The 21827-nt window shown below is 39.6% G+C and overlaps 1 protein-coding gene across 4 annotated transcripts in view; it reads right to left on the reverse strand.

The window, feature by feature from the left end:
- LOC109106373 (A disintegrin and metalloproteinase with thrombospondin motifs 16-like) overlaps positions 1-21827 on the reverse strand; it is a 93110-nt gene that overhangs the window by 68215 nt on the left and 3068 nt on the right. For 3 of the 4 annotated variants that reach the window (XM_042740469.1, XM_042740468.1, XM_042740467.1), the window contains 6 exons: positions 20313-20641; positions 6795-7104; positions 6101-6303; positions 4844-4927; positions 2488-2647; positions 21-126 (listed from right to left, as the gene is read on the reverse strand). In XM_042740469.1, the coding sequence (XP_042596403.1) occupies positions 21-126; positions 2488-2647; positions 4844-4927; positions 6101-6303; positions 6795-7104; positions 20313-20641 (1192 nt within the window). Of the gene's footprint in view, positions 1-20; positions 127-2487; positions 2648-4843; positions 4928-6100; positions 6304-6794; positions 7105-7177; positions 7364-20312; positions 20642-21827 lie in introns of those variants that run through there. The other variant, XM_042740470.1, reaches the window with a different exon arrangement.

Genomic DNA, 21827 nt, shown 5'->3' on the forward strand with positions numbered 1-21827 from the left:
ATTATAAATTGAACTCTTACTTGTGGCCAGATTCATGGGCGATGGTGAAGGCCAGACCGAGACCCGTGTCCTCATTGATCGTGCAGCTGCGGTACTTACTGCACATTCCACTGATTGGAGCAAAGCCTGAAATCAAAACAATAAATGGATGGATGAATGAATGATGAGGAGTATATAAGTCAAGACTAGTGTACCACTGCAACTTATTATGAAGTACAACTTATAAAAGGAGCCAAAGAGTCAGCGACAATAATCTTGCACCAGATCACCTCAGACTGTACACCACCGATCAAAAGTTTGGTTAAAATGTTTTTGAAATAAATCTTTTCTGCTCACCGAGGGTGCATTTATTTAATATGAAGTTGTTTTTTTTTTTTTTTTTTATTACCAAGGCCACATTTTTAAAATAGCTGTTTTCTATGTGAATATCTGTTAAACTGTAATTTATTGCTGTGATCAAAGCTGAATTTTCAACATCATTACTCCAGTCTTCAGTGTCACATGATCTTCAGAAATCATTTTAAGATTCTGATTTGCTGCTCAAGAAACATTTCTGATTAGTATCAATGTTTAAAACAATTGAGCTGCTGAATATTTTTGTGCAAACTGATCAATTTTATTTTTCAGGAGTCTTTGATAAACTGTTTATTTGAAATAGCAATCTTTTGTAACATTAATTTTTTTTTTTTTTTCTGACACTTTGAGGAATTAAAGTAATTTTTGATTAAAAAAAATTTATTTAAAAAATTAAATAAGTAAATAAATCTTATGGACAACAAACTTTTGAACTGTACATAATCCACATTGCTCAAAAGAGAGGGCAGTAAACACAAGATGTTTTCCTGTGAGAGAACAGTTGATGGACTGCTGTAATCAGATCAAGGTTTGCTAGTTCTAGAGCTAGAGATCAAATCCAGTTGTTTCGAGTCCATTGCAGGAAATCTGAACAGAAATATGAGTTACTTCGACCAGCACGAACCTGAAACACATTATATGCAGGCCGTATACAGCTAGGAGTGGTATATTAACTGTAGAAAGCATAAAAAATAGAAAGGCAACCTCACAAAATGCTTTGAAGAATTCTGTAAGTGTCGCTACGTGGGTCTGAGATCTAAGAGAACTGTATTTTATGACAAATTATGACTTTCTAACTCTTTAATACAAAACCTGTGGCGATGAAGTCCAGTGTATGTTGGACCAAAGTCAAACCCCAAAAGGACCAAAGGAGTCTGATTTATTATCCTTTGATTTAATCACTTAATATATGTGCTGTTTTTCGACACATACGCACAGAGTGATTAAATACTTGCATGTATTGCACAAATGTGTTGCACCAGAACATGCTGTGATTTATTTGTGTCTTCTGGCCTTACTGAAAATCTCAAGCGGGACAAAACAATCATACTAAAAATTTCATTACACTTGATATATGGATTCTTATGCTGTAAAATAAATAAAAGAAAACAATTTGTTACTTAAACATGTTGCCATCTCATAAATAAGCACTATAACACAAATATATATTTCAATATCTCTCTGTCATAAGACACTGTCATGTGCGGAAACAATGCATAATGGTAATCCAATGCATACGGTGGTTTTGTAAGTCTACAGTAGTGATACTGTATGGAAAAGTATATGCTAGTATTAAAGGTTCAGCAGAGCGCTTTAATCTTCCCGTCTGTGACCTCTGAGGGACCTGAAATCTCCCATAACCCTTAAACTCTTGACCCCTGAGTGTGAGTCTGCACTTAAGCGTTAATCATTGACACTCCACAAATGTTGTGTTCCCAGCAGCCTTTGAACCGTGGCCTTGCATTTGAGGGGCATGGCTAGCTTTGCTAATGGGGTTAGGGGTTAGCGGGGAGAGATTCTTTTATGTGGCCCAGGGTGGAGACCAGAGCCTGAGCTCTCACTGGAAACAGGTTATTAGAGGAAAAGCTTCTTACTGTACCTCTAGTAATTTAACAGTTTAGCAGTAGCTAAATGGAGCTGTTCAATGATAACTAAGTGCAGTACAGTATAAGGTCATAAATCTTAAATATCACACCACACCTGTGATTTGTTCCTCTTTAATGATTGCAAAATTACAGTAAAACCTGGTATCATCTTAAGAGTTAGCTTTTGTCTCATAATGACACATGAGCAGTGTTAATGCAGCATAAGAGAAGGTTTTCAGTTCATTTGTGGATGCTTTTATCCAAAACTACTTACATTGCACTCAGGGCGTACATTTACAGTTTTATTTGCCATCAGCCATGATTAATTTAATCAGTATCCAATAACAGGTCTGTTACCAATATAAGGCAAGTAGTATTCGTAAGGGATAGGAATTGCCAATAGCACAACATTACAACACTATTTAGAGGCTGATTCAATATGTATTGTGTGTGTGTGTGTTTTTTTTATTTTTTTTTTTAAGTATTTTTATGCATTTAGCATTTCATGAATTTAGGCTCATTTAGGCTCGTCAGATGTTGTCCTTACCCAGAGTGTCACATGGTTCATTCTTCCAGGAGCAGATATCCAGACCGGTTAGCAGGATGGCATGATCATGGCGGCGACCTTCTCGTCCAGCCAGTCCTGACTGCCATTGACAGAAACTGTTCAGAGTGTGATCCGCATGATGGTTAATCACTAGTCCATCCTGAGTGAGTAGAGAGTTAAAAGGTGTCATATGATGCGATTTCAATTTTTCCTTTCTCTTTGGAGTGTTACAAGCTCTTGGTGCATGAAGAAGATCTGTAAAGTTGCAAAGACTAAAGTCTCAAACCCAAAGAGATATTCTTTATAAAAGATGTCACAATGTGGGAAGATTTGCATAACGCCGCCCAAATGTTCGCGCAAAGAAAGAAGGCGAAACCTTTGATTCTTGCTGTTGACGCCAGCACCATGTCGTGGAGATGCTGTTTCATTGTGAAAGTGAAAATACTTTGTTTGGCCTTCCAAAAGAGGACACAGCTAGAAATCAGTAGTTAAGTTTTATTTACAACACTGTTCCAGAACAGTTCAACCCAAATATTCAGTTGTGCAGCACATTTCATGGAGGACTGTTTCCTGGTCCTGGGAGAGAAGACTACAATGCCGGCTGTTCTGACTCACAGTCTGTAAGTGCGTTTACATATGTAAAGGATTTGCCACTGATGATTCAAACGCAAGTTTTGAGCAGTGTAGAGCAGTGTCCTCGCACCCCCCTGCTCTGCACATTTTGTATGTTTCTCTTATGGCTTCAGACTTTTGTTCTATTCGAACGTAAGTGCCCTGCGAAGTGGACATCACAGGATATTCCGCCATAAATTCCAGTTCGAAGCGAACGTACATGTTCCATTCAAAGTGCACTGAAGTGAGCGAGATGTGAATTTAAATTGTATTTATTTACAGAGGTATATGATGTCACACTTGTCTGTGTGTGAAGACTTTGCGCAGCGCAAATCCGTGAATGAATGTTCCGAAGTGAGATAAACTTCAACAGATTTCCCCTGCTCAAGGAGTTGGGAGAAATGAACACTGTGTAGGGACCATGTCAATGGGAACACAGTTCATGCACAGAGCTCACTTCTAATGAGCTGATTATCTGAATCAGGTGTGTTAACAAAGAGAGACATGCACAATATGCAGAGCTGGGGGGTGCGAGGACTGGAATCGAGAACCGCTGGTGTAGAGTAGAGCTTGTTGTTGGTCGTTTCTCTGATCACAAATGCAAACATGATTTTGTTTACACAGAGCGATGCAACGCAACGCGTAAAAACACAGTATAAGTCATTATAATCCGTAATTATGTCCCCACTAGATGCAACAAATGGCTCGTTTGTAATGGGTTTTATTGTTTTTGACTTGTAGCACCGGTGTTCTGACTGGGACATGCATCACAGTATGTTAAGGGGCGTAACATTTCCGTCACACGTTTGAGGTATTCGGCCAATCAAAAACCACTGGATAGCTGGCCAATCAGAGCACACCTTGCTTTTCAGACCTATGAGCTTTGTAAAAAAAATAACTTAATGTTTCAGAAGGCGGGGCATAGAGGAGAAACAATAATGTACACTATGTGGAAAATAATGTTTTTTTTTTTTTTTTTTTTTTTACCTTAAACCGCATAAACATATTTCATTACACCAAATACACAAAATAATTTTCTTTTTAGCAACATCATATTACGCCTTTAAGTAGAGTCAAGGGCAGAATGAAGTCAAAAGAACGAAACAGTCACATGCAACTAATGACTAGTGCTGGGAGACTAACTCAGACCAGACTGGGCCGAGTAATTACCAGATACCTCTGCTGACCCCATCTCAATAAATGAGTCTATGGGTAATTAGCCCCTCATCACTGATCCTGAGTGACTGCAGCTAATTATTCCAATCAAAAGGGGGATAAAGGCAATTTTCTGCATTCCTCAGCCAGTGGCTAACGTGAGCTTAATTAACATTAGCACAGGTGTATCAGTAACGGAGCCCTTCAGCTGTTTGCTGGCCTGCTTTCCCACAGATGCATCCCTCGTCTGGCTCGAATCCAATGGAATGCTGTGTATCCAATTAAACTGTCATCATAAAAATGAGACCTGTTCAGATAGTGCATCTCAAAGAGAACGAAGGAGACAAGCCTCTCAAGGACAATAAATTCCACCTTCTGAAGCAATGTTTCATTCGGTTTCAAAGCTCTGTGTTATCTAAACCTCTCACGGTCCATGACCTCAGTCCCCTCCAGAGGGCTTTAACTCTCATTTATTTTACAATTATACACTTGGTGTTGATGTAACATATTCATTTGAACATGCATTATCAGTGCAACAGAGCCAAAACCTCCTACTTTGTTTCCAAATATCTCCAGTGCATAAACTCACCTGGTCTTCATCCAGCAGTATTAGTCCAACAATTACTACATTGATGTCACCTCCAATCGTGCCATCTTTGAAAAGTGTTGAGACCTTTGTGGAGATAAGCAAAAGTACAGAAAAATCTGCATTAGGATGGTGCATTTATATGGAGGCATCTAAACTCAAATGACCTTCTTGAACAGAGCAATCAGTAGTGTCTCTTTGGAGAAATGATAAGCGTATGGCTGGGATATTTCTCTAAAGTTCTTCAAAGCCTCACCTCTCTGGAGGCACACCATATGTACTTAAGGGAATCCCTAATCCCACATTTCACCGGCCTTTGAAACAGAGTTGAAGATAAAGTCCTTAGGATGGCTTAGAAGTAGTCAGGTATCATAAATACATACACTTAGTGCTAATACAAGGTATTTCATTCCTGCTATTTTGTCTTTGTTTTTACTGACACCAACACAAGAGGTGAGCAGTTTGGTTTCAGGTGTCAGTATTTCACTAATCCTTTGTAAACTAGGACTCTTAAAACACCTTCACAAAGTCTGTGTTTGATGGGTATGTTCATAACATGTACCACAATCCTATTTCCATTAGTTTAAAAGAGTGTGTTCGTGTGTGCTTACATGTTTCACTGTGCACACCCCAAATGGACTCATTTTGACTTTTAGCAATCATTAACTAGTCCATTTGGTCAGCCAGATATGCCACAGTGAAGTGAAAACACATGTTCTGACCATAGTTTGACATCATTCTCCATGTATTCAGAGCATACTCAACCACATAATACTGGGAAACGAATGGGTGGATGAGAGAATGGACAAATGGATGCATCAATAGCTGGATAGATGCATGGATAGATCCATGGATGATAGATAGACAGATAAATGGATGGATGGATGCAAATGAATAATATGTGCATGGATGAATGGAGGTATGTATGGACGGGTACATGGATGAATGAATAGATGGATGGATGCATGGGCGCATGGATGGATGGATGAACAGATGGACAAATGTATGCATTGATATCCTGATGGTTGAACGGATGAATAGAGATTGATAATTGGATGGATACATGGATGATAGATAAGACAAATGAATGCATGTGGATACATGGATGAATGGATGGATGCATAGGTGCATGGATGATTGGATGGGTGGATGCATGGATATCTGGATGCATCCATGAATGAAGATGGATGGATGGATGGATGGATAGATAGACAGACAGATGCATGCATGGATGGATGGGCAAATGGATGGATGACTTACCATGTTAAGAACAGTAAGGACATATGTGGTTATATTCTCATGGCCGTGATTGTCCATCATCTTGCGGTCGACCACCACCAGGGTCTCCACATTTAGCCTCTTGTGCGTCTGAGGTTTGAACATAATGGCTCGCTTCCCTCTGGGCATGACCTTATATTCATCCGGAAAAATATATATATTATCCTCAGGAGGTTTAGGCATATCTGAAACACAGGACCAAGACAATATCAACACTAGGTCACACAGTCGTTGCTGGTTCCCCAAAGAAAATGCATTACTAGTTCAGCAAATTGCTGAATCTATGTGTGAAAAACTCCGGCCTGTACAAGACATTAATGCACGCCATGTGTGTCAAACTGTATTAGCTGTTACCTCATGTCCCATATAAGATTTGGTTACTCAGTTCATAAAATATTACTCAGAGTTCAAACGCAGTGTGAGGATGTGGTGTTTGTTTAGAGTAGGTGAAGATAATTCATACCTGACCAAACACAATACAGGTGTGATGATGTCATAAAAACATGTTCAAACTGACCCTTGAACAGCTGTGACCTCTTTATATATATGAACATCATCTAAAACAAACCCCTGTCTTCCTAATGAATGTCTTTGACAGTCTAGCACCATGTAATGGAAAGCAGCTCAGTGTAAGAGACTCTGAAGGTGCGGTTGGAAAGAGAATGTCCTTACATACATTTCTTCCATCTTCCACAGAAGTGCTGTCTCTGCCTTGTGCCATCATGACTGTGCAGCGTACGCTGGTACTCCTCTGGATCCGTCTGTGTGGTTCTCCCCATATACGGGACTGCTGAATCTTTTCTGCTGAACGTCTTTGGCTCAGTTGACCTCCTGTTTCTGCCTGTGTTTGTCTGTGCTGGTGTGGATCTCTTGTATAGGATGTGGGGATGGTGGTCAGATGGGGCTGAAAAGTTCTCCAGAAGTGCCTGATGTGGATGCAATGGCTTCAGGAAGTAATCCACACCCTGAGTTCTGATCAAACCTGACTGGAGGGAAAGCACACTGGTTAATACCTCGCCATCCGATAGAAACCCAGCACTCTTCATGCTTCATACTCACAATGTGTGTTTCCTGCAGGAAACAGCAGTGCTTGCAAGGCAGCTAAACAAAAACAGGAACGGTTGCTCATCCAGAGAAATTATATCTAGTGATGTATAGTGATGTAGGTTAATGTCATCAAAGGCTGTGATCTAATGACATAAATATATTGCATTCACCGCAGTGTTATTTGAGCTGAAGCAGAGATGCAATACAATATTATGAGCTGACAAACCAACAAAATAAAAGCTAGATGGTTTAACATTTGAAAATAAAGAGATCCATATAATATTAGTACTATATTTTTACAGTTGTAAAATAAAATTACATTTATTTTATGGTACAATTGAATAAAAAAGCCCCCACCAATTTTAATTGTAATTTTATTAATAATCACAGCAAAAAAATAAATATTCAAAATAAATAGGTTGAAAACAGAGGCATATGAAAAGTCAACCAGAAAAAGTTTTCCCAAATTGTTAAGCCCTAACAGGATGGTCTTCAGAGTAAAATGTCATTTTTAGCTCTTTTAAATTTTATAACATTTTGCAACCCTAACATATACTGACACAATCTGACCTGTGAATTTGCTGAAAGCCTAGTGTGGCCAAAGTTTAACAGTGACTACTAATGATATTAAACAAATGAGAGAAATGACAGACCAATCACAATTCAGTATGCAAACAGATGCAAGACAGAAGATCAATTGCAATTCAAATAATGAATCTTAAATTAATATAAAAATAAAATAAACTCTGACTGAAATGATGAATGGAGACCATACTGTAATGTGGAGTCAGAAACGTTCAGATCCAATTTCAGTATATGTATTGGAGAATGGTCAGACAGGCAGTAATCAGATAACAGCATCAAGAATGTCAAAGGATATCCAGAATCAGAAACAATACCAGGGAGAGGTCGGGGCAGGCGGCAGAGAATCACAGGCGGTATAAACAATCTAAGATCAGACACGGATGGAACAAACACAAGGAGAACGCTCGGAAATGTCAGACTGGGCTAAACAAGACTTTGCAATAACTTCGCAATAAGTCCAAACATAGTATATATATAGGGGAATGGTAATCGGGAACACCTGGCTGTGACTAGCCCTAGGCATGGGATCATGGTAAATGGAGTTCAGACCCCATATGCAATATTCCTGAGTGGAGTGATGACCTTGACATAACCAGTGAGGTGCAGGCAAAGCAAAGAGCCAGGAAGAGACTGGTGAGGCAGGAGCCCATCAGGGTAGCATAGGAGGAGCAGAAGCCCTCCAGGGCAGGGCAGACAAGGAAGCCCACCAGGGTGGAGCAGATGGAACTGGAGCTCACCACGCCAGAGCAGGCAGAACTGGAGCCCACCAGGGCGGAGCAGAGGACCACCACAGCTGAGCGGACGAGACAGAAGCCCACCAGGGCAGAGCAGAGGACCACCACAGCTGAGCAGATGGGACAGAAGCCCAACAGGGTGGAGCAGAGGACTACCACAGTGGAGTCGATGGCACAGGAGAGTAAGTCTGGTCAGGTAGGACTGAAACAGAACATATTAATGGCAGCCTCCGTGGCCAGGATAAGGCGGGGAGGAAGTTCACAGGTGGATACTACTGACACCTCTGGAAGATGTGCAGTGGATGCCCCCACCTCTGGAGGTTCTACAGCAGAAGCCGCAACCTCTGGAGGAGCTGGAGCGGATGCCGCCACTTTGGGAGGTTCTGCAGTGCAATCCACCACCTCAGAAAGAGTTGGACTCACTAGAGTCCTAGGACCAGGAAACGGCACTCCTGGCCATGATGAGGGAACTGGAGCAAACTCAAGGACTAGACTTGGCTCAGGAACGGATTCTGTAGAAGCAGGAGGACAGTATGCAGCCCAAACACACCAGATAGCTACCCCCATAACTAGAAGTACAGTAGATAGGGGAACTGCCTCAGTAACTGCTGGTGCCGAAGGCCTTGGAATGCCAGCTGCTCTCATTGATGTCAACGGTGGGTCCGCCAAACTAGAAGCCAACCTCAAACACTCATGGAAAGCCTTGTTGTCCCCAAACGCAACACTCATGATGACTGGGAACTCTGGCATGTCGTCCATGGTGGCTGAAGACCTTGGCATAACTTTCACGATGGGTGGAGGCTCTGGCGCGGAAGCCATCTTGGGTGCTGATTCTGGCTGTGGCAGGGTAGCCATCTTGGGAGCTGACTTGGACATGGCGGGCATTCTGGGTCTAGACTCTGGCTTGTGGAGAAGCTCTGCAATGGTGGTCATGTTGTGCAGTGGCTCTGGGCTGGCGACCATCTTGTGCAGTGGCTCTGGTGGTTCAAGCTCCGCTGCCATCTGCACTTGACAATGTTGCCCCCCCCCCAGAAAATTATTTGGGGTTTCAACACTGTCCTCTGCCTCACCCACAGTGAACGGAGAGCCACACAACAAAAGAGCATATTCCATTATGTCCCTCAACCTGCCATTAAATTCCCATCCAGGTAACAATGATTTAGTTGGTTCACCGAGTCCAAAATGGAACAAGTCCTTAAAACTTCATAAAGTGGTACTTGATCTGACAACTCACAGAACCGGTGAACATACTCCTCAATAGATAGGCCTCCTTGACGAAGATGTAATAGCTGGTCTACTGGGTACACGGTTGAGCTGGATAGGTGAAACGCTGACATGGAATGGGAACAGATATCTCGGTAACGAGAGGATACCGGGCTGCTGGATCCTTGTATGGCGAAGTCTTCTGTAACATGGAGTCAGAGACGTTCGGATCCAATTGCAGTATATTTATTGGAGAATGGTCAGACAGGCAGTAATCAGATAACAGCATCAAGAATGTCAAAGGATATCCAGAATCAGAAACAATACCAGGCAGAGGTCAGGGAAGGCGGCAGAGAATCACAGGCGGTATAAACAATCCAAGATCAGACACAGACGGCACAAACACAAGGAAACCACTCGGAAATGTCAGACTGGACTAAACAAGACTTCGCAATAACTCAGAGTCCAAACACAGTATATATAGGGGAATGGTAATAGGGAACACCTGGCTGTGATTAGCCCTAGGCACGGGATCATGGGAAATGGAGTTCAGACCCCAAATGCAGTAGTCCTGAGTGGAGTGCCCTCTACTGGAGTTCATGGGCACTCCAGCTGACGATCATGACACATACATTAAGCAGTTCAGGCTGAATTACCCACTGACATTTAATACTTTGTGTAAGAGGCTGGGAACAGATGCTGAGCCGGAGGATTGTGGAACACCAGCACAGGGTTTCGCGAACACTGTCATAACGCTAATGTGCTTTAGAACATAAAACAGACACTTTGTAAATGTTCTGAAGACGCCTTTAGTTTCTCAAAAGCAATACCCATCTGGATTAAAGATGCATTAGGATGATTACCCAAGCATGATTCCTGTTTAAAAAGCAGCACAGATCACATTCAAGGTGCAGTACTTGCACATTGAGCCGACTCTGAGCTCAGTTTATGACATAAACGCCCAAATTACAGTGTTTTGCAGAGCTGTGCTGTCATTAACACTAACAAGCTTCATGTCCCTCGCAATCTTGAGATCCCAAGGACTCTTCAAGCCCTCATCCAAGTCACAGCAGGTCAGAGTGAGGACTCATTTACGCTGCCGCTTCAGATAATTATCCTCAATTGGGCTCCCAGGATTAGCTCCTCTCCAAACAAACAGAAAAGCCCTTCTGAGAACCTGTTTGAACCCATGTGCATCTGATTAGCATTCGTCACTGCCAACAACACTTAAGTTCATCGCAAGGCAATCATACACACAATAGGCTGTAAAACACATGCTGAACTCTGGGAAGAGAATACAGAGTTGAGGATTTGTGCATGAAGGTGAATAAAAGACACATTCAAAGCTGTCTGGAGGATACGAGTACAATCAAGGATTGAAGTCTTTAATGTGTGTTTGAGGTTGATTTTTAATGGTCCTTAATGTGAACTGAGCAGATGTTTATGTGTACACGCTTTTCACATTCATCTACATCTCATAAATGCTTACACAAGTGTAACTTTGAAGAGTGTTTGTCCTTTCTACAGAGGTTAATGTTGCTTAAAACACTGGTTTATGCCCTTTTTTCCCACTTTTTTGATGCCAACACAGTCGAGCAGAGATCTGGTCTCCCTCGCTCAAGGAACATTGCCCTCACTCCACGCTTAAGTAATCAACGAGTGAAGCCATACAAGTCTCGCCAGACTAAACAATACTGATCCAAGATCACAGTGTGTGTAGAGGATACACATCTCGTCACGTAATTAACGCCTGTATGGGAGGTAACTGCTGATAGATTGCAACACTTTTTAAACAACACTCACGTGATTCTGGAACCGACCACGATGTGCAATGATAATTAGACACTTTAATCAACACAGAACAAACATACTGTACATTTACAGGGAAGTACTGAAAAAAGGGAGGTTGTCTACTCTCAAACATTTGCAGTTAGACACTACAGAACATATCACAGGAAAAAATAAGACAAGGCAAAATAAAAGGACACAACTTAATTTGTCTTGAAATTCAAATGGACTTATATTCAGAGAGTTTAATTGGATCTGCTTACCGTAGGAGATGGTGATAGAGGACAAAACCATTTAATAGGTTAAGTTACAATTATGCACATATTTCCAGTTCGCAGCAGTTTGACATAACCAAGTATAATGTGCAAATTAGAGCATTATTTTAGATTAATATGTTGTATTTCATGCATACTAAAATTTATGCAAGAAATTATATTTCTATAACAGTAACTGAACCGGGATTCCTGTAAATTTAGACCCTGCAGGAACAATAAGCGATAGAAGCAGTTTTATTACAGAATAATCTCCTCTGACTTGTTTACACTTTCATTGTTCCATTGTTATTATCTACAACACCCTGCATCTTAAAAAAATAAAATAAAAAAAATTCCTGTCGATTTATAAAAAATTGTCTAATATTACCCATATCAGCTTTCACAGAATTATCAAAACAACAAAAGCAATCAAATGTCAAAAGTTTGTCAGAAGAAGTATTCAAAATGTATCATTTAATTACCAGTCTGCACAGGACTAGCATAAAACAAAGGCATAAAATTATTTCTTCAGAATTATCCATACATGTGAAAATAGGCTGCGAATTGAACAAATAATTTTAATCTGGCTCATCTGGCTCAGATGAATCATTGCAGTTTTTCTACGGATTAAGGCGTAATGTGAGCCTTCTTCCCCTTACAAATGGTTGTCAAAAGCAACAATGGAATGAAATGCATCATATTTTGTGAGAAAGTGTGATGTGCTTGAGCGAAACAGGCTTTATTGTAGGAATCATCACTGCAAAATTATTTAGAAACAAATACTGTATTTCATTCAGCAAATTTGATTCAAATAGTGCTATTTTTTCTGCTATACAAACAAGTGTATAATTTATAGCATACAGCACTTTTCATATACCATATTGTAATTATAACAGTGAAAGACTGTAAAAATGCTACAGTAAAAACCTGTTAATTGGTTAACAGTAAGTTGCCATACTATATACCGTGAATAAATGTAATTACATTTAATGTAATTTCACAGTAAAAAACTGTTAAAAATATGTTTTTTGGAAGTGAAAAAGAAAAGGCATTGTATAATTTACAGTGAAAAAAGTATTTTTTTAAACAACTATGTTTCTTCTGTACATTAGGGTTTTATCTTACATCTAATGTTGTTAAATTAATTATATTGCATTATTTCAGTATCATGTGTGTCACCATGATGGTGTTTAGTGTTTGTGTGAATAAGACTGTGCACCTTCTATATATAAATATTGCCCTCCACAGCTTGTAGAAAAGCTGTTTGTGATGAGCTTTGGTTCTTCATGTGACTTTCTCATCACCAGCAGTTTTTGGTGGTTATCAGTGCATTACAATGATTCAAAACAGAGAAAAGTACTTCAGTATGTTGGTTTATTAATATTACATCAGTTAATGAAATACAGTATTTTATTGTGAATTTAAGTTAAGTCTGTAAAACCTAAAATGTTGCTACCATACGTCTTATGGTGAAGTTCTGGCAACCACAGCTGCTGGTATTTTACCGTAAATGTCAGATTTTTATTATTATTATTTTTTTTTTTTACAGTGCATAACATGTACATCTATATTCTACCTTTTACCACACAGTGAAGGGCATAGAAAAATTCAATATTTGATTTTTAATATTGCAATTTTTAGCTGGTAATATTAGCTAGCTAGCTAAGCAGTCTGTATGGTAGGTAAAGAAATTACGAACCATTTCTAAAAAGTGCAACTAGTACAACATTAGGCTGAAGTATTTGGGTAATTTGCATTACTAAGGTGAAATGAAATATGAATAGTAGGATTCTTAAAACCTCAAACAGGTGATTCAGCTCATCTCATCAAAATCTCACTTTGGCCAGGCAACTCTGTGAAAGACACAATTCAACAGAACAACACAACTGATCCATTAATACAAAGTTATGAGCATGGATGACTCTAATTTATAATCTTGGATGGGAATTGATGTCACTCCATGTCGATGGCAGTACTTTATAGAGCTGAAGAAGGCAGCAATAAAATTGACATGGATGCCTAAAAATATCAGATGAAATAGATTTCAGGCAAAAAAGAGAATCACATGTCAACAAACACTACCTGTGGATCAGATTTAAGGATGTTAGGCTAGTTGATATCATTAGCAGCTATAAGCAGATTAACCCAGGTGTTTCCAGAGCAGTGATCCAAGACTCCATCAAGTGAACAACACCTGGGACTTAATCTCAGCCCAAGACCAAAGGTCCTACAGTCAAGCATTTGATCCTTTATTGGACGCTGAGGACTACAAAGAGCAAAATTACCCAGTTGTTTTGGTGTCAAGGAGTAATCCTCATGAGATACGCTCGTCTTCTGTCACCAGATCACAGGGTTTAGTCAACAGAAGCGACCTTTGCCAGAGCCGAGTCTTTTGGGCTAGACGTGGGATGAAGTTCAGGCATGACTGGTCACTCCACATGACTCCAACCTGCTGCTCTTGTGTTGGGAGTTTCAGCCGTTGTCAAGACTAATTCCCAAAGTCGAGTCGATTTATGGCGATTGTGCTTTCATGCTGTTTACACGCTTGCTGCACGTCTTCCAGTCAGTCCTTCCTATCCATCCAAAGTTTAGTCAATAGAATCCCGCAGGATTGCAATTATGGCTTTTAGTTAGTTGAGGAAGACAGTGCGAGATCTCAGTGACATAATTCAGACAGACAGTGAGAGACCTTGCAGTGGCCCCCTGTTGTGTTTTCCATTCGATTAAATCCACATGGCTTTCAGATATGAAAATATGCACTATGGTTAGAGTTCATACTTCGTGACATCACTTCCAGTTACCAAGCCCTATTTACCCCAGCCTGTTGAAGAACTTTCATTTGCTGATGACCTTTGCTTTGGAGACCCACTGGAAATTGTTTCCAGAGACACTACAACAGAGAACCTGCTAACCTGTGTTCAGATTAAACACAGGCAACAGACATTAATATGTTCTTCACCTTTGCCTAGAGAGATCTGCCATCTGACAAAGAAAACTAAACTGGCTAGTCACATTTCTTTGAAATTCAGTGTCACTCCATAGCGCAGAACAAAATCATAAACGAGATCTCTTAAAAGAGATTTTGTCATCATTTACTCAACCTCAAATTGTCCCAAACTTGTATTAATCTTTTTCATCTCATTGAATACAAAATAAGATGTTTTGATGAATTTTGTTAATTTTTGGGTATACTTTCCATTTAATAACCCAAAAATAAATTTTGTAAACCTTCTTTTCAAATGTATCTTCAGAGAAACAGATCCCAGTAATCTCACTCTAGAGTTTGAAGAGGTCTTAACAAAACACTGCTCATGTTTGTCAAGATCTCTCTATACACTTTCCCTATACAATATCAAATGCAACATAACTTGAGCTATAAAGAGCAACACACAAGTGATCAAATTCTCCGCCTGGAGAAAAAATGAATTCTCCTGTTCTGAAAGATGCAGGATGGGTTGACAAAGATTTGCGGCACAGACATGAAATTCACTGTTGTCGTAAGAGCTTGAATTATGCTGTTTGGGAATTGTTGGATGATGCAATGGATAAATCAAATTTTAGTCAAATTTATATCAGGCACAATATAAATATCAAATTTGGTCTAAAGCAACTGCCAAATGGGAAACGGGAGAATTTTTAAGGAAACCATAAATTTGATGATCTATCCAGGGAAATCTGTACCTTTCCATTTCTGCCAGGAGGAAACTCGAAAATGTAAATCAACTTACACACATGGCACTTAGTGTAAGGTTTAGTGTAAGTAAACAGTGCAGATCCATGTTGTCAAGTGGAAGTGGTGCTGCTGACGGCATTCCTGCATAAGTAACACGTAAGAATCATCCGCCACAAATCTGCGCCTCAGTCTCCCAGGTCCATGACAAGCTTAACTAAAAACAAATGTCTGCGCTGCCTCCTTAAATACCTCTCATGAAATTACACACACTGAGAGCTACAAGGTGCAAATAGCAGTCATAAAGCGCCAGGAGACGGGCTGAGACGCTACCTGGGAGAAAATAACAGCTGGGAAATGGGCAGATCCAGGCATGACCCTGCAGGAACTCTAATCAAAGGAGCTGAGCGGATATGAGGAAACTCTGAGCGATGCACCTGACACTGTTCCTATTTCCATGAGAGAGAGGCCTGTGCTTGCCTCGCTGCTTTTAGAAGCTGAAACCAAACCTCTATTCTGCTTCTATGAGAGTTTATTTGACAGCTGAAACTATTTGAGAAGGGTGTCAATGATTAGTTTTTTAAATCCTCTTACATCATCTCAGTGACTAACTGTTGCTGTTCTTGTCATGAAGAGGCAGATTTGGTCTTAACTCCTTCCTGGACATTGCATAAACACTGACTGTACATATCAAGGCTAAATCAACTTGAGCTCCTCAGAAACGCCACCTCCAGCAGGACCGCATTTATCCTTGCACATTAATGATGATCCCCCGCCAACAATTAGTCATCAACGGCGCCTCTTTCTGCTCTGTTTTTACAGGGCCAATCACGCTACGCTCCATTTCTGTTCATTATAAATAAATACGTTGGTTTTTAATTCTGTCAGTCCATCAAAGCCACATTTAAAGCCTGTAGAGTGAAACATGGAGTTGTTTTTAATAATAATAATGTATATATTTTGGACAAGAGATATGAAGAGTTGCTGCGGGTTGCATGGCTTGGTTTTCAAAGCCTAATGATGAATGCTAAATCATAATTATATTGGAAATTTGGTTAAACACAATGAACCAATGCACCAGGTTCTGCTTTGGAGCAGCTTGGGATCAGAAATCAAACATGATGTCTTGGGGGCTGAGAGTTTGTCCTTGGTTTTAATTAAGAGTGAACAAAATCAGTCCAATATAACAGGACCTGTACCAAAAATAGATGCTACAAACTCTCAGTTTAGAACAGTTTTGGACTGCCCTGTCTTAATGTCCCAGTGAACAACTCTCAGATTTCATATCTTTGAGCATTTCCTTTCTAAATCCTAAAATTCAACTTGAAACAGCATTATCAACCCATTAAAATGCCACAATATAACATAACAGTAATGTAGGGAAGGTTTTTTATTATCAGAAACTGACTGGATTATGAAAAGTGGCCATTCCATATAGTACGTGAATGGAGTGGTATAGGTTACGTTTATGCTACTTTTGTTTGTTTTTTAGTGCTTGAAAGATTTTGATGCCATTAACTTTCATTCTATCGAAGCTGAAACGTTAAATATCTTCTTTCGTGTTCTGCAGAAAAAAGAAAAGTTTAGTGAGTAAATAATCACAGGATTTGTGGGTTCCTTTAACAATAAGACCAGGAACATGCACGACGCAAATCAATTTTGACTATATGGTGATTTTTAAAACCTTCCCTTAAGTAAGTATTAATGTTTTGCTTATTTAAGCTGGATTATACACAGTGTTGTGTCAGATGTGTTGGAGGTTGGGTGTCCAAATGTAGATTTATGGCTTCAGCTTATGACTGCCATCACTCACACAATTAGTCTGTTATTGCAGACTGGCGTCACTTAAGAACTTAAGAAGCACAGAGTTTCCATGGCATGTCCCCGCCTCAACCCAGACTGCCATTTTCAATGACCCTCCTAATTGGCATCCCATGTGCCACCACTAAAGACAGCTATTGCACCATTTTGTATAAAGCCATCAGCTTGAATTCACTGGGGCCTCAATAGTCCATTCCTCACGCCTTTAAACTCACATTTGGGACTTTTTATGTCAAACTCTGACTGTCATCAAAGCCCTGCCAACCTCCAGTGGTGATCTGCCAAGCCAGGCTCCACCATTCAAAGTGAATTTATACACAGACTTTACTGGACACATAAGGAGAGACGGAGTTAACTAATGACTCTGCACCACTGCTAATCACATCCAGCTGGGGGACAGTGTCATAGTCTACAACATTACACTTCCAACACATATTTCAGCTAGTTGTAGACCCAGCACATTGACAATGACAGTAATATTTGAGCTGCCTCCATTAAAGGCTGACAATCGCATAAAGGTTGCAAGCCATTGGGAAATAAACTGCCACAAGATTAACTCTGAGTAACTCTGTTCAGAATGAGTTCACTACTTGCTAAGACATCTTTCTCAATGATTATTGTTCTTAGATTGAACACCAACTTCATTCACACCAGGTGTGATGTCATACTGTTAAAACTGTGAATCTCCATTTGACATACTGTTGTGACATGGCCAGTGTTAACCATGGGATCACAGTTTGGACAGGGTTTTTTAGCCATAAGTCTCTGTTTTTAGATGTTGTAGCTGCACCATTATGATGACACCAATGGCTCACGCAATTTGCTCAAAAAACACGTGCCCAAAGATGATCATGAGCAAAAATGGCAAATGGAAATACAAATGGATAACTTTCTCCAACTTCCTTGGATTTAAAGCACCCTGACAACAACCGACACTTAGTGAATATCAATGAAAACTATTGATGCAGATTTAAAAGCCAAGGGTCAGATGAGTCACACATTGCTGTGTGTTTCCGATAATCCATACTTTTGGTTCATTATCTGGTTAATATAAATTAAGAAGCAACATCAGTTTAACACCAAGTACTGTAAAGAAGGACACACCAAAATATCCCCAAATGAGAATATTCAGTTTTGGCTGAAATGGTTTTGAAGGGCCCAAATCATTGACTGAAACAGTAATGTTTAATTAGCACTTCCCCGTTACTACCGTTTTAATTGTGTCAGCGACTATTTCGTGCACACACAACATTGATGAACTACAACAGGTAAATATGTGAGCTATGTGGATGCACTCCACCATAAATGAGGCTACTGCTAGGGTAGTAATATGTCAGATTTGTTTGGTTGAAATATCAAGAGGTGGTGCATTGCCGAATAACTTTACTAAGACTGGTAGTTAATTTTCGTTTGAGTTTAGTTACAGAATTACCTAGGTTTAACTCCTAAAATGTTAGTTTTGGTTTAGGTTTTTGGATAAATGAAAACATTAGTATCTGTTAAAATTAATTTCATGGCAATTCTACTGTGATTGCAAAGAATAAATAAATAATAATAATAAAAATGATGCATTTAAAAGTTAATGAACAAGCATATCTTTATAAATGGTCACAATGTTGTTTCATATGAAATATTATGAGGAGAACATTAAATAAATATGTTTCATCATGTTCAATATTGATTATTAATCACTCAAACCTCTTTCTCTACCTGTCCGTCTGCCTCACATCTCTGCTATGTTTGTAGTTGTTAACAGTTTGTATTCGTGTTTGTAGTTCTTAATCGGATCCTTGTCCAATGTGCAATAGGTTATGGGCAATATTAGTTTGGACGGATATGCATTTCGAATTCCCACGGGAAATAATAAATACATTTGGATATTAATTTCTACATACTATAATTTGTGATACATTAATTCTAATTTCAAATACTGTTTACAAAACAAACTGTTTACAAATAAAAAAATCACGTATTAAAGCTTATGCGTGTACAATATGTGTTTGTTTCCACTGAGGACGAGTATGGATCCTCCAAATGTCGATTTGACTAATAAAAGAGGGCTCTGTTCTCAAGTAAAACCTCCCCTGACCTAAATTTATGTGGGTTATTGAGTCACTGGTTTAAGGGGATTTGAATGCGGGGCTTTTAGACGTGCTCTATTGATGGGGCAGGGCACTTTATGTCAGTCCAGTCAGGGTAAAGTCATGAGAACTGCAGCATGAGTCAATCCGACACTCTCCTTTGACTTTGTATTGCGGGAAGCTGCCTCCTTGTCATTTCTGACTTATAACAAAAAACAGAGCAATGCCTAAAAGCTGCTGTGTGACAGGGTGTACAGCAAACATGCTTAAAAAACCCATAACTATGTTTTTGTAAACTGTTGACCCAAACAAAACAAAACAAAAAAAACAAAAAAACAAAGAGCGTTTAAGGACACACTTTGTTGTAGATGTCAGGGTATTTCAAGTTAGGCCAATCAGTTGGATCATTTCTCAAACAAAAGGAAGGTAAAGAAAAGGGGAACTGACATAGACCAATAAAATTTAGTTTCTCAATATATCTCCTTCTCTCAGGTTCACAAGGGAGGTGAAATAATCCTTTGACATGGTTAATAATAATAACGAATGTTTCCTGTTGCCAATTACGTTTCCCTCCAGTGGGCGCAGTTCTCAGAGTAATATAAAATGTTGCGCTCTATTTTTGTTGTCCTTAAACGCTCGTTTTTTTTTAAGGGGCGGGGGGTCGACAGCTTACAAAAACGTAGTTCTGGGTTTTTTGACTTGTTTGCTGTACATCTTGTCACACAGCAGCTTTTAGGCATTGTTCTGTTGTTTTTGTTAGTCAGAAATCAGCTTAAGTCAGCTTCCCGCAATACAAAGTCTATGGAGAGCGTTGGATTGTTTCCCCCCAGTGGGCATGGTTTTCAGATTATGATGCATGCCGCTCTGTCTCTATTGAGAAACCCTGATATCATTTTTAATTCAAGGATAAACTTTTAAGACTTGTTTTGTTATTAAGACTCTCTGACAATGACTCCTTTCCCAAATGACCACAATCAGCTGTGAAACAGAATAACCCATCAATCCACTCACCATCCCTGCACATGTCGACAGGGCCACGGATGAGTTGACCTCTGACCTCAGCACCCCATGGTAGAAGCAGAGGTGGTCTTGAGGAAAAGGCTGCAGGCTCTTGGTGCCGCTCCTGCCCAGGGTTTGTACAGTGAAGCTGGGGGCGACCAGGTCACGTGACGGCTGCAGGTCCAGGTGGAAGTCCTGTCCTAATCCACGCAGCCTGAAGTGCACAGCGAGGTCGTGATCTTGATCCTCCGTGGAGCGTTTCCTGCGGTGATGGTGGGCCACGGCATGAGAAACGTAACGCCCTTGATGGTCCACCTCGTATGGGGCCACGATTTCATATTCTACATAGAGGAGGAAGTGAGGTCATTACAAGCTGGAGTTGAATGCATTATTTCTGTTCAGGGGTCCGTTCTTCGTACCTCACTTAATACATCAGAGATGATTTTAAAGATTCCAGGGGCCAGTTTTACTAACAGCTTGCACCAGCGCAAACTGTCTTTTGGTGTTAAAATAGTACTGTCAGGTTTTACTAAAGACGCGCAGTGACGAATTAGCGCTGAAAAGGCGTGGACACAGTTATTTTTTTCACCTGATCTTATTGAATATACTCTTGTAGGAGTTTCATTTTCAGACGCAAAAGTTATGGGAGGAGCCTATTCAAATGAATCATGCAATGCGTTTTACTAACATTTGCACTCGTCAAATTACTGGCATTTGCACCATTATTTAACACCAAAATAAAGCATGTCAAACTATTTTGCGTTTGAAATTGCTACAGTTATTGTTGCAGAGAACAGAGAACAGAGAGCGTGCAACTTCATGTTATTTTGAAACATTCCCAGATTTACTGCTAATGAGTTTGAGGTATGGTTATACAGTATATTGGAATAAAGGTAAGGTTAGGTTTATGAGGGTTATAGTGTTAGTTTTTGAGGTAAGGTTAGAGGTAATGTTAACAGTGTAACTATACACTTTAATTAAATGCAGGTACTTTAAATGCACAATGTGCCAACATGTATGTACATAAGTATGTTGTATCAAATGTTTAAGGATACCTAACATAAAGTGTGACCAAAGTCTTTTTTCTAAACTTTAAAGATTAGTTTGCTGAACACCCTGTCTACCAACTGTTCAACAAACAGACAGTACCAGTCTCTTGTATTTTTTTTTATTTTGTTTTGCTGAATGACAGATATGCATATGTGACGTTAAATGCAAATAGTAAGAATAACACATCTCTACTTTCATTATGTGATGTATTCATTTTGAAAGATTACAACGATGTAAATCCCATAATGGAATACGTCAAGCTCATACTAAGTGGATGATGTTGACATAGTTAAGCCTTGTCAGGTACACCGGTCGTTTTTCTTTTCTTAAGTAAACAAACTAGAAGAATGACATTTGTGTAGCGTCTCATCTTTCTTTCTTTCTTTTTTCAACTTTCACTAACATGCTTAAAACTCACTCCATTAGTTGAGTCAATGTTAGTCGATATGCTCAAACAAACAGAGTCATGATGTTACA

This window comes from Cyprinus carpio, chromosome B16 (assembly GCF_018340385.1).
Source record: "Cyprinus carpio isolate SPL01 chromosome B16, ASM1834038v1, whole genome shotgun sequence".
In the NCBI taxonomy this organism is placed as follows: domain Eukaryota; kingdom Metazoa; phylum Chordata; class Actinopteri; order Cypriniformes; family Cyprinidae; genus Cyprinus; species Cyprinus carpio.